General features: G+C 44.4%; 1 protein-coding gene across 1 annotated transcript; it reads right to left on the bottom strand.

Moving 5' to 3' along the window:
- Positions 1–372: 372 nt before the first annotated feature.
- On the bottom strand, positions 373–13,524 carry CELA1 (chymotrypsin like elastase 1). The gene is made up of 8 exons (XM_045829066.1): positions 13,405–13,524; positions 12,677–12,759; positions 11,429–11,529; positions 10,414–10,539; positions 9,485–9,621; positions 8,134–8,279; positions 1,271–1,420; positions 373–524 (listed from the first exon to the last, which is right to left on the bottom strand). Exons 1-8 carry the CDS (start codon positions 13,442–13,444, stop codon positions 507–509), a joined length of 801 nt encoding a protein of 266 aa, XP_045685022.1. The 5' UTR covers positions 13,445–13,524; the 3' UTR covers positions 373–506.
- Between the last annotated feature and the right edge of the window lie 220 nt (positions 13,525–13,744).

Here is a 13,744-nt window from a genome sequence, read left to right as displayed (position 1 = left end):
CTTATCCAGAACCTTGAACTGAGCACTGGTTCTAGGCACTGAGGGGGGAACAAAAGGAGGAGCCACATAGTGTGGTTGGGAGATCAGAGCACATTTTGTAACTCAGGAGCATTTAAAAGTACTCTGCGCCTTTAAATATAGCAAATATGCATAGGAGGAGGGCAGATGGGCAGATTAATGGATAGGTAGATCCTAAAATACAAGGTTATCCAAAAAAATATCATATAAAACCATCCCTACTTGGTTTAGTTTGTGAACTGGTAGAGGTGGCAGCAAATGAAAGAATCAGCCCAGAAATGTGCAATCCAACTTGGGTCCTCTAACTGCATTTCTTCTAAAGAGCTTAATCACAAATAAAAAGACACAAGTTGATAATGTATATGCAGTTTTATTTGCTTTTCTGTATCTGGCTCAACTGTCTCCTGGAATGTTTTTTCTTGATGGCCTCAAGTTCTGTTGTGAATTGAAGAATCATCTTGGGATGCCTTTTGTACTCAGGAAGATGTTCAGTTGCTGGCAATGACCTGAAGGAAAAGCCATTTATATCCACAGTCAGTTATTTCTGCCCATCTCTTTTCTTTTTGCTTCAGGGTTCCTAGCTGAGTATTGCCCTGTACTGGGTTTATGGGAGTTAAGAGGTTGTGGGGCAGGAAGTAGGTTTCGTCTGTGTCAGGGCAATTCAATATTATAGGCATATACCCAGGACTTAGAGGCAAGGACAGACTTTGAAATGGTTGTGAGTCAGTGTTCATGTCACAGGACTCCAGAATGTGTGAAAAGCTGGAGGGCACAGGTGGGATGACTGTGAGACTCTCCCATGAGGTCGATGCAGGTAGAGTCTCACCTAATCCTCAAACATTGTTTAAAGTAGTAAAACCTCTTTCCAAAGGGTAGAGCAAATTTTCATCATGGGAGAGAATGTTAGTGCCTCTTCCCTTGCCCAGGACCATGCAGGCCTTCTGAAGCTGTTTTTCCTTTGGCTTTAATTTAGGACAGCAGTGATATACGCCTGCTTCAGATGTGTTGTTACCACTATCTTACCCTATGCAGCAAACAACATGGTGAGGCCTGCTTAGTGGGCATGTGAAGGGGAACTCAGGACGCGAGCATTATTGAGGGAAAGTGCATTATGGAGGGAAGGGAAAGGAGTAAAACATATGAATGTGATGAGAAAAATGTTGGCTTTCCCCGCCCAACTTTTGCTCCCCAACCCAGCTAGTGTACAGGCCTCCAGGTGACCCTATTTCAACCATTATTTGAAAGGACTCACATTATTCATCCAAGAGATGTAAGCAGAGACCCGGGTGAAGACTGTGGGCTTCCTGGCGACATTACAGCCCTGGCTGGACACAAAGCTGGTCACCCCATGGACGACATACTGGCCATTCACTGAGCAGTGGAGGGGGCCCCCAGAATCACCCTGCAGGGAATAAAAGCAAAGTCCTAAAATCCCAGATATTTTTATCTTTTGGCCTTTACTTGTGCTTATGCCCTGCCCACCCCCATCTCTGTAGAAACCTGTACAGTTTTAAAACTCCAGTTCAAATCACCACTTGCTTCATATCCCCACAATCAAGATGAATCTTTTTCCTTTCTAAACAACCACAGTACTTTTTCCTTTCTTTTGCATTATTTATGTCATGCAGAACATGCAGAGCTTTGTATTTTGGTTTCACAATTTGTTTCTACCTCCCACACATATCTAAGAGCTTGAGACAAGAGTTATATCTTGCTGATATTTTTCCTTTCCACAATGCTAACATAGAACTTTGAACATCTATAGCTTAATAGCTTTTATTGACTTAAATTGAACCTGGGATGGGAGAAGTAGGGCGTTCTAATGATTTCTTTATCACATACATTTAGACTAATGGGCCTAATTAGACTTAGCTTTTACACACAGGGGAGTTAATCGACGCATGTTAAACTGGGGTAAAGAGGAGAGGAGTGATGTATTTGGTAGTGGTTACATACTCAGGCTTAGAATCAGAGGAATCTGGGTTTATAGAATATAACCTTGACAGTCTTCTTCTTACTCAGTCCCCAGAATGCCATTCTGAAACTCCAGATAGAAAGTTGGAAGATATTTCTTGGGACAATCTGGACAGTGAAAGAGGGAAGATCTAAAGATACTGAGGCTGGAAATCCCCCAGTGAAATGGCCTAGCCAGATCACTTGACAAAGTAGTTCACTGTAGCTGAACTCCACCTAAGGTTCAGAGCTGCCTATCAGCTTTTTTACCACCCACTCTGAAATAAGAGCAAGTGGTCAAGGATTACCAAACATATAAAGAAAGTCTGTAATACAAAAATAAAAGAAAGAGACAAAGAAATAAATAAAAAATGAAGGCAACAGAGATTATGCAGGGAGAAGAAAACAAGAAATAAAATTATGATGAATATTGCATCCATGATATAAGAACTGTATGCTATTAAACAGAACATTCAGAAAACAAAAACAGCCTTTGGAAATTATGAATATGATAATAGAAATGAAATATTGAAAGTGTTGGAAGATAAAGTAGAACAAACAAACAAAATATAGAGAAAATAAGAGAACCGGTTTAGGAGGCAAATGTGTGAATAACAAATTCTAGAAAGAGAAAAGAAACATAGAGTGGAGGAAATCATCAACAAATAGACATCTTTGGAAACAAAGCTCTAGAGTTTCCAGAATGGAAAAAACTTAGGAAGTGTCCCTCGTGACCAATGCAAACAGACTCATACTGAGACACAGAACACTAGGGACAAGAGAAGATAAAATTGGTCACTTACTAATCAGTGGAGAGTGTGGGGTTGAATCAGCAATAAGTTGAGTATATATTATGCAAATAAAAAAGACAATTGTTTTGTAGGGAAAACAATCGTTTTCAGCTTTGCAGGAAATGAAAAGTAATCCTAGAATACATGGTTTGGTTGTGAGTAGCATTTCACATAACATAATAAACATTAAATGTTACTCTAGTACAAATTACTTTTGGAGGTTGAGGTGGTGATGGGAAGAGTTTATGTTTAGGGGACAAGTATATATGTGTAAAAGGAAGAGAAATCTTCATTTCTCATAATGTCTGAACTGAAAATTTAAACAGCAATATGACCGTATATGTTTTTAGAGAGATATGGCGTAGAAACCAAGGTCTGCTGAAAAGAGTTGAAAGCGGTCTCTTCCAGGGAACAAGAACTCAAGGGGTAGAAGGAATCTTTTCCCTTATTAAGCCCTGTAGTTTTATTTGCCACCTTAAGCAATTTAATACCTATAGCTTCCATGAAAAATGAAAACTTAAAAAAAAAAAGAACTAGGGAAAGAGACCAAAAGTTCAAGTTAGTGATTTATTTTTAAAAGGGGCTAGCTCTACCCTACCTGAACTGTTGCTTAGGCAAAGAAGATGTTTGCTTTAGATTATCAGACTCAAAATAAACAAAACAGCTTAAATCTCTCCTACTCAAATTCTAATAGGGATTTGAGAGTATTTCTGGGCCAGAGGACAGAAGGGCAACTGAATTTTATGTAACGCTATTCTCTTCTGCCAATTAACCTGAAAAGAAACAAAGGCTCTGGCGAGATGGAGAGTAAGACTGAGGATTTCAGGACGGAAGGAAGAGATGGACAAGAGCTCAGTGGGGTACGTGGGTTGAGGTAAGTGGAGGTCAGTTAATTCACTCTCAGGGAAGGGCCTGGGACACAGAAGTCTGAAAACCTAAAGGAGCACACTCTTTGGAAAGCTCCAATGGGAAGGCACTCAGAGACACAATTGTCTTGGAGAATTGTCAATTTCGAGTGGCAGCCAGAAGAGAAGTACTCTAGGTTTTCAGAATTCAAGACCCTGGAAGAGAAGAAAAACTTTGAACACACAGAGAACACCAGCATGCACAGAAAAAAGGCCACAAGAAGACACAGCAAGAAGGTCACCACCCGAAAGTCCAGGAGAAAGGCCTGAGAAGAAAACCAAACCTGAGGACACCTTGACTGGACACCCAGCGTCCAGAACTGACCTGGCCCTAATTTCTCATCTTGGTGATTGTTGACCCCTGATGCAGCAGAAGACAATAACTGAGTTTTGGCTAAAGGTCACAAGATGTAAGCTGTTAAAAATAACATCTTAATCTAAGTTTTGTTTCAGCTCCTGAGCCCTAAGGCGGATGACCCCCTTGGCTACCTTTTTTTGAGACTGGACAACTGGACTTTTCAAAAATGTCAGTGTCGTGAAAGACAAGAAATACAGTAAAATAAAATACAAGGGACAATAAAGGAGACTAAAGAGATAATTCTATTAAAAAACAAACAAACAAACAAACAAAGACCCTGGAAGAGAGCAAAGGGAAGTGAATTAACTCAAAAAGGTTAAAGCCTTAAGAAGTTATAAATTAAGCTGGCTGGTGGGGACTTGGAAGAGGTTGCCTTAGACCAAGGGTGCCAAACTCATTTTCACCGGGGGCCACATCAGCCTCCAGCTTGCCTTCAAAGGGCCGAATGCAATTTTAGGACTGTATAAATGTAACTACTCCTTAACAGGTAAGCCAGAGCTCAGCGCTGCTGGTGTAGGGTAGAAACAAGGTGCCGGGCAGATAAAACAAGGTGGAGGGCCGGATTCGGCCTCTGACCTCGTGTTTGCCACCTGTGCCTTAGGCCTTGGTTCCTTTTTTTGCCCCTCCTTGCATATTGGGTTCCTACGATACAGGACACATAGGTTTTAACACTGGGGAAGTTCTGGGAAAACTAGGATGATTTGGTCAACTTCCATAATGCTAAGTACTCACAAAAAACTTTTATTTAATTTTTTTTCTTCTGCTATTGCAGCCTAGCTACCAGCTTCCTGCTGGCTTCTCTTCCTCTTCTACCTAGCTTAGACTTTGTGTTTGATCAGCAAGCCTGTCTGTTTGCTTGGTAATGCAGGAAAATTTAGTTCTGGATTAACCCATTCTCTACAACTGGGTCTTTGAGTAAAATGAATGGCTATTATGTGATCTCTAACCTCAGCCAATCAGTAATATTTTGGAGGCCAATCCTTCTCTCATTCACTTTAATTAATCCAGCCCATACAACCCTTTTCTCTTCATTTTCAGCATCCAGTCCAGCTCTTAGCTCATGAGTAAATAGAAGCAATAATGCAGAACATCTGCCAGCTTTCACCCACCCAGCGTGCACACTCTTTCATGTTTATGCACATTGGGCATTTCTTTCCCTGTGCAAAGCCAGTTCTACCTGTCCTCTTGGTTCCCTCTTTTTTGTCACCTCCAGGATCTTGTGCCATCCATTTATTTCCATTCTTTGACTCTACGGGGTTCTTCCCTCTCTGCCTATTAAACACACTCAATATTCTTCCCTCTTAAAAGATCCACCCACTCCTTAACTTATCATCCCTCTTGAAGCTACCAGACTCTTTTTATTCCTGTCTTTCACCCAAGATTCTTGGAAGAATGGTCTCCATTTCGCCACTTCTTCCTTACCCTTTAGCCTCTGCCATCACTGCCCCACTGGAACTGTTCTTGCCACAGTGCTGCTGATTCACCCATGGCCAAGTAGTCACATTCGGTTATCTACTGTGGCTCCTGGCTGGTATGTGTGACCTATCAGCACTTTCTGAGGTTTTATAAAACCCTTATTTTTCTCTTGCCTCTGATCCCTTTTAGATCTTTATGGGTTCTTTGTCTTTCACCTATCTCCCTGAAACACTCAAATGTTTATTTTATCACAGTTCTTCTAACTCACTGTCCTTTTTCTTTTCTAGAAGTTTCCCCATGGGTTGGGGACCAAAAGGGGTCTCATTTGCTACTAAGGGATCTCTAGCCCAGCTCTCCCCTCCAAGGTTCCACTGTCTTCATATCTAATTATATCTAATTAACTATACCTGAGTATCCCACAGGGATCTCAGACTCATCTTATCCAGAACCAAACCATCACCTTTCCTCCAAAATCCTATCAATCTTGTCTCATTTTTTAAAAGGTTTTATTTATTTTTAGAGAGAAGGGAAAGGAGAGAGAAAGACATCAATCAGTTGCCTCTCCTACGCGCTCCCACAGGGGACCAAACCTGCAACCCAGGCATGTGCACTGACCAGGAATAGAATCAGTGACCTTTCACTTTGAGGGACAACATCCAACCAACTGAGTGACACTGGTCAGGGCAAATACTGTCTCATTTGAGGGAGCAAAACCATCTTCCAAATCACTTAAGCCAAATGCCTGTAGTTCATTCCATATCTTCCTCCTTTCCTCTTCTCCACTGCCCCGATTCAGGCCCTCACATTTCTTGCCTGGACAATTACAGTAGTCTCCTAACTGGTCTCCTTGCCAATCTTGACCTCATCATGATTATCTTGTCATCAGAGAGTGCTACTAAAAGACAAATCTGATTATGCTGTTCTCCTATTTAAAACTCTTCAATAATTTCCTAGTATCTGAGTGATAAAGTTCATGTCCTCAGCATGACATTTGAAGCCCTAAATCACGTGGCTCCTGTTGCCCCCAGTGTCATCTGCTGACATTGCCTAGTATGGCAACAGTTTACACTCCAGCCCAAAGGGTCAGCAAACATTCTGTAATAAGCCAATTAGTAAATACTTTAGGCTTTGCAGGCCCTTCAGTCTCTGTTGCAACCTACTCAATTCTGCGAAAGCAGCCATAAGTAACATATAACAAACAACTATGGCTGTGTTCCAATAAAATATTTTCCATGAACATCAAAATTTTATATTTTTCATTTGTCATGATATATTATTATTTTATTTTCCCCCCAACCATTTAAAAATGTAAAAACAATTCTTAGTTCATGGGCCAAACAAAAAACAGGCAACAGGCTGGATTTGGAGGCTGTGGGCTTCGATCTCTGCTATAGCAAGTTGTAGGGAACACCTTACAATTAATTCTCCATGTGCCTTATCTAGGTTCCTGGGCCATGCCTTTCTCCATGCTGTTCCCTCTCTCTGAATGTCTTTCCCTCTGTATCCTGTTTAACCTGCAGGACTCACTATAGACTCCACTTTCTCAGGGAAGGCAAGTCTTTTCTGACCCCAACAGATGGAGGTAAGTACCTATTTTTTGTACGCCCATATCACCTGATGCGTATCTTTACTATAACATTTAACCATATTGTCAAATACCATATGATCTCACCTATAAGTGGAACCTAATCAACACAACAAACAACCAAGCAAAACATAACCAGAGACATTGAAATTAAGAACAAACTGACAGTAACCCCAGAGGGGAGGTGGGAGGGGATAATGGGAGAGAAAGGGAGAAGGGTTTTCAGGAACATGCATAAAGGGCACATGGACAAAACCAAAGGGAGTTGGGATCAAGGGTGGGAAGTGGGGATGGCTGGGGTCGGGGGGAGTGGTAGGGTAAAATGGAGACAGTTTGTACTTGAACAACAGTTAAAAAAAAGAAAAAAAACATTTAACCATATTGTATTACAGTGTTCTATCATATGACTGCTCTTTCCATTCCTCCACTGAGTTTGATTTATCTTTGTATCCCTAGTGCTTAACGCAGTGCACATTTGATTCAGTAGATGATCAAGAACATTTGCTGAATTCCATTAAGAAATCTGTAGGCTGGTGTCTTGCTGATTGATCTATTTATTATACAAATAAACAAGATTCTACTTATTGTATGTATATTTACTAATATAAAACCATTTTGTGCACTTTCCCCTACTATAGTCACCTGTATGTGTGGCTATAAATACTAGTTGGGTGAAAAGGCGGTAGTAGAGCTGCTGCCAGAATAATCGGGATTGATGGGAGGGGAGCTACCTTGTACAAAACAACAAGCATTACTCCAGGCCCAGCCCCGCTACCTCCATAGATTTTTTACCTCCATAAAAAATCTAGGTCACAAACAAATTCTAAAGAATGCACATATACACCCACACAAATACTGGGCCCCACACAAGTTTCTGAGGTGGGGGTACTAGTCAAGATGAATTTTAAAGTTCCTTTCAACTTTGAGATCCCGTGAGCATAGAGTTACTAGCACAGAATAATTCTCATTCAGAAACCAGACTAGAAAGTTGAGTCTGCATATGGGGTGTGAGTAGGGGTGGAACAGGGGTGAGGAAAAGGTGGGGGTGGTAGGCAGAGAGGGGAGGGACCTGGGGCAGGACTTGTGACACCTCCTGCAAGTGTTCACCTGGCATCCAGAGCGCGCTCCATCTCCTCCAGCGCACACCATGGTGTTCTTCACAGTGGAGCCCCAGTAGGAGGCGCTGGAGCAGGTGGCATAGGCCACGGTGGGCAGGTACGCCTGCTGCAGGGTCTGGGCCAGCTGACCGTTGGCTGAACAGGACACACAGCATTGGAGATCAGCCCCAGATGCTGTCCAAGGGAAAAACCTTCCACATCCTCCCAAAGCTTTCCAAGCTCTAATGAATGCTGAGCTCAGGGCAAGCTCCTCTCTGCCCATTGCATGTCATAGATTCCCCTTTTTTCTCTCTTTATATGGAATCTACAGGCCCCTTCCTTCAGGGAGTCATTCTTGATTACTATTCCCTGGCTCTAAACAACCAATCCCACTCCTGCTTTTTTTTTTTTTAAACTCATGGATACCTTAGTTAAGTAACTAGAATTATTTGTTGGTAACATACCTGCCTGTCCTGCTTTCTCTTCACACTGTTAACCACGTGAAGCAGGACCATGACTGTGCGCCTTTGTTTCCATTTCTTAAGAACTTGGTGCAGCTTTTCTTTATCTGGGTCTTTAACTTTTCAGAGCCTTTTCACGTGAATTATTTCTTTGGATCCTTACAACCCTTTCATATTAAAGACCATGAAATTGAATTGCAATGACATCGAATGAACTGAGAGCAGAGCTGAATGAGAAGTACGTCTCTCAGCTCCAGACTTTCCCAGTAGACTGGCTGCTCGTAGCGAGGCCTTGTTCTCTTCTGGAGCTCATACGCTGCCTGGTGGCCAAGAGACTTTCACATCAGGCCTCTTGTCTCTGCCCTTCTTAACTGTCTCTGCTCATAGTCTCTCCCACCTTCCCCTGTTATCTGAACGACATTCCCTACCAGAAACCCTCCTGTGATGACCAGAAGGGGGCTGAGGCCTCCTCTACCTTGATTTCTCCAACCCTAAGCTGCTGCTTGTCATTCACTCCAACCCAAAGCCCAGGGACCGTCTATGGCGGTAGCACGATGGGGTAATGACCACCAAAGTGGGAGCCAGGATAACGGGGTTCGGGCCCCAGCTAACGAGTCATGTGTACTTGTACAAGGTCTTTAATTTTGGGGGGCCTCAGTTGCCTCATGTATAAAATGAAAGGCTGGTACTTCCTACTAAGTTGCATGTTATTATTTGTTTGTTTGTTTGTTTTAGTTATGAGTCTATGAATCTCTGACTTAATTCCATGGCCTGGTCTAACTTTGATTTCATGTCCCAGTTGTTTTATCTCTGGTTCCTTTGGTTTCTGGTCTCTGGCTATGAATATCTAGCACCACAGAAAATTGTACCCCGTGGATGGTGTCCATGTAGGTAACTTACTTCTGGTCCTGCCCCAGCCTGTGATGTAGCAGGGACTGTTGTTAGCCAGGATGGTCCCTTCCTGTGGCAGCACACCCAGCTGGACGTAGCTGTTGAGGGTAACACTCTGGGCCAGGCGCAGCAGGGCGATGTCATAGCTGCGGGAGGGGAAGAGACTGCTCACTCACGGGATCAGGCTGTTCTTCATGTCAGCGCAGGGGCAGGCCCTCGCCGAGCCTTGGTGTCCCCATAAAGTTGGGAAACAATGATTTTGAAGAAGAAAGGGGCTGACTTGCTAAGTTTCAAACTCGATGCATTATACATTTGGATTGTTAGGACATTGTATATTTAACAGCAGCACCCGCTGGTGAGGTCTTTGTGCTGTAGTCTAGCTCTGATTTCTGCAACTCTGGGGAGTGGAGCTTATTACACCTTCCAGTAGTAAGTGGGGAATCAGGGAGGAGCAGAGTGGTGTGCAGATGGTAGCAGGGAAGAGTTCTCAGGAAGAAACATGTAAAAATCTGTGTGGTTCTGAAAGCTCTGCAGAAATATGCCAATGACTTGAACTGACCCCAACCCCCACATTCTAAAGAATTGACCACCATTTTAATTACTTCTTTTCCAAAAGTGTACAGCTCAATCTGGGAGGAGTTTTCTCACATAAGCTTCATTTTAAGAAATTTACTTTTGCTGATGGAGTTTACTCCATAAAATGAATAATAAATAACTATAAAAATGGAACCATTAAACTCTGCAGAGAAGGAGCTTCAGGTGATCCACGCCATCCAGCCTAGACCAAATAAATACTAAAAACCTTCAAAAATTCTCAAGCTCTCCAAAATCTAAGTTCTCAAAGTCCTTCTGGATGAATGCGAAGGAAGCCGAAGCCCTGTTGCTAGCTGGTCAGCCCTCCACCTCCCGGCCCAAGGCCAGCCCAGCCACACCCTTACCCGGCAGCCACATTATTGCTGTCCCAGTATGGATGCACCACGATCCTCTGCACACTCACATACTGCTCGGTACCGTCGTTCTGGCTCAGGTTGTGGTCTCCCACCACCACACGGAAGGTCATTTGGCTGGAGTGAGAGAAGGAATCCCCAAGTGAGCCAAGGTTCTCAAGCCTTCTCTTCCCCCCTTAGCGAGAAGTTGGGAAGCCAGCTTAGGATAGGAACCCATGTTATCTGGCTCAGACAGAGGGAGGATGAAAAGCCCTGGATGGTGAGGAGGTAACAAGCTCCCTCATTTCCTAATTCACTAACTTGTGAGAGTGACAAAAAAAACTACTGTCAACTTCATATTCCCAATTTATGAAACTAAATATCATAAACTGGATATCTCATAAGTAGAGTGAGGTGTGTTGAGCATAAATGAAATAATAGCTTTTGGCCCATAGAGGGATTTTGAGGAAAGTATAAACTTCTAGACCAGCAATTCTTAAAGCATGGTCCCTGGACCAGCAGCATCAGCGTAACCTGGAAATTGTTCCAAATGCAGATTATCAGGCCTCAACCTGGACCTGCCAAGTCAGAAACTTCTGTATGGGGCCTGGCACTCTTGCCCTTCCAGGTGATTCCGAGACGTGCTTAAACAAGAACCATTGCTCCTTCTGAAAAATATGTCACCAGCTAGGTATGACTAGACACTTAAATATTCACTTACTGAACCCTCACAATAACTCCACAAAGTAGATGTTATTACCTGCATAAGAGCTAAGAGAATGAGGACTTAGAGAAGCTAAATAGGTCATCCAAGGTCACATAGCTGGAAGCAGGTGGAATGGGATTTGAAGCTGGACTTTCCTGATGCCAAAATTTGTACTTTTCACTATATTCTACTCCATTCCCACAGGCCCCAAACAGCCCCCTGGAGTCTTGCCCTCAGTGGTCAAAGACGCGGATGCCTTTAGAAGGGCCAGACTCTCCCCCCTGCCCGGGGCTTCAGAAAAGCTGGTCTACATTTTCTCACTTGTCCACGCAGTGAGCGGCTGTCATCACCCAGTTCCTTCTGATGAGGGTCCCTCCGCAGGTGTGGTACCAGTTACCTCCAGACCGGTACTGGAGGGAAATCTGGATGGGGAAGGAAGAAAGAAAGAAAGAATAAGTGGTATTTCCTAAAAGTCTTTGCCCCAAACCATGTGTTACCCACTTAAATTCCTGCCATCCCTCAAAACATTCTCTAGCTTTCTGGGCTAGAGATGGCAAATAGGTTTCATTCGACCTGTCAATTGCTCTGAATTGGTCGGTAGTGGCTACTTGGGGTGCTGGTGAGAAAGGGTGCTCGATGATCTGGGGTCGGTGGCAGGAAAGACGCTCAGTTGTTTGGTGACGTTTGTTGTGTACGGGGGGGTGGTGGGAGGAGGTAAAGGTATGCACACAGAGAGCATTTGGCCCCCCTACTCTAGGCTGCACGAAGGGCCGAGAACCCAGGTCCTTCCACTTCCATTTCCTTTTGGGAAGGAAACGTAGCTATGGGCTTACTTCATTAACTAAGACCCACGACCTTAGGTCTCGGAGCTTCCCCTCCAGTGCTTTCAAGGTGTACCCTGTCCCCCTACTGCAGGGAATATTTAGGATTCCTCTGGAATGTACATGTTTATCAGTTCGTGTCTTTTCCTCCAGCACCTTGAATTACACAGCAGCTCTACTCCTGACAACTGGGGCTCAAACTTTTGTAAATGGAATTTAATTCTAATTTCAGTGATTCCTCTCAAGTTGCCAGTTTTGCACATTTAGAATTGCATAAATCAGAGCTTAGCTGTCCTATTATGAAACTGGAAACTCTTTAAATAGCCAGATAAGCAACATGCCCTATGTGGGGGCAGAAGTGCACTTAAATGGGTGGCACACACTGTGTGGAGGGGTGTGAGTGTGTGAGTGTGTGTGTGTGTCAGGGCACATGGAGCCTGAAGTGTGGCCCTGGCACACAGTCTCGTTAACATGGCCCGGTGGTGTCTCAGGGAATGTCGGTGTGATGTGTGTTCAGGGGTGTGCCTGAGAGAATGAGTGTGGTTGCTGCTTAAATTCCCTTCTTCAAGCCTTTTGCATCAAGAAAAATCAGCTAAGCCTAGTCCCATGCATCTTTAAAATCCAGAACCCAGGCAGTTGGAGAGCTTCCTGTTGATAAGGACATACACAAACACACATCATGCTGTGTATCGGTGTCTGGGGCAGCTCTTACTTTATCGGAAGTCTGGGGCTGCGAAGGAACACTCACCTGAGAGGGCCAGGAGTTCCTCCGGGCCTCAGTCCCTCCAACTACCCGGGCGTTGGTTTCTGGAAAATCCTGGGTGCTGTGTCCTTTGTGGGGCAGAAGAAGAGTGAGTGATGAGTAAGCATGGGGTCAGCCCAGGGCAGGGCGGAGGGGAGCAGTTGTGCTTTGTCAGCAAACTCACAGCCCCTCCCTGGCAAACGAGGGGCCCAGCTGCGGGTTCTCTGAGCCCCCTTGAAAGCAAGGGAGTCTGGGTGCCTTCTTCTGTCCCTGGGCATCCCCAGAACCCTGGCATGCCGTGAAGGATTTACTTCAAATCACCAGGCTTCTTGTGGTCTCAGCCTTGCTCAGGGTTATCCCTTGGCCTGAGGGGACCCCCCCCCCTCTTTTCCCTGACTCCCCTCCCCAAACGGCACTTTGGCAGGATTTTCCAGGGGCAGGGACAGCAGTGCTCATCCCAGCCAGGCACCTGCTGAGGATTCTTCCCGTCGATGGGGACGGTAGGAAGGCCCAGGCCCCTGGAAGGGTCTCCTCTCTGCTTCATGCGGGGCCTACATGGAGAGTGGCCCCAACCTTTCCTATCATGGGCCTCAAGAGAGTGAAACTTTTGCTAGACTCACAGGCAGAGAGTCCCACCCGCCCTGGAGTGGAGAGCAGGCCTGGGCTTAGGGATAGCTTTCTGACCTTTCCGCTCAAATCCCCGCCCTAGAACTCTGACCACAGGGCCCACTCACCATAAAGGACCAGGGTGGCGAAGACCAGAAAGCGCAGCATGTTGCCTGTAGAGTAGACCACTGCTCCTTACCTACCATGAACCAAGCCCTCTTTATATTCCTCTTATCGGCAGCTCTGCTGACCTTCCTCCTGCCAGCTGGCAGGGCTGTGGGTGGAAGGCAGGGAAACTCACAGGTGACATGGAAATACAAATGAAAAGATTTATTTTCAGGTAAACTAATTTATCTGTTGTTCAAAGACAGAACAAGGTCAGGGCTGAATTAATCACCTGCTTTTAGTTGAAAAGCATCCAACAAACTCTTTTTTAAAAAAAGGTTTTATTTATTTTTAGAGAGAGGG

The sequence above is a fragment of the Phyllostomus hastatus genome, unplaced genomic scaffold (genome assembly GCF_019186645.2).
Source record: "Phyllostomus hastatus isolate PE091 unplaced genomic scaffold, TTU_PhHast_1.1 phas_scaffold_93, whole genome shotgun sequence".
NCBI classification, from domain to species: domain Eukaryota; kingdom Metazoa; phylum Chordata; class Mammalia; order Chiroptera; family Phyllostomidae; genus Phyllostomus; species Phyllostomus hastatus.
Note: the sequence above shows the minus strand (reverse complement) of the source record. Positions and strands in the feature narration are given on the sequence as shown.

Coding starts and splice junctions, on each gene's coding strand:
- CELA1 (XM_045829066.1), bottom strand. CDS start 13,444: ATGCTGCGCTTTCTGGTCTTCGCCACCCTGGTCCTTTATG. Junction 12,760..13,404: donor CGCCACCCTGGTCCTTTATG/GTGAGTGGGCCC, acceptor TGCCCCACAAAG/GACACAGCACCCAGGATTTT. Junction 9,622..10,413: donor AGCAATAATGTGGCTGCCGG/GTAAGGGTGTGG, acceptor CCCCTCCCGCAG/CTATGACATCGCCCTGCTGC.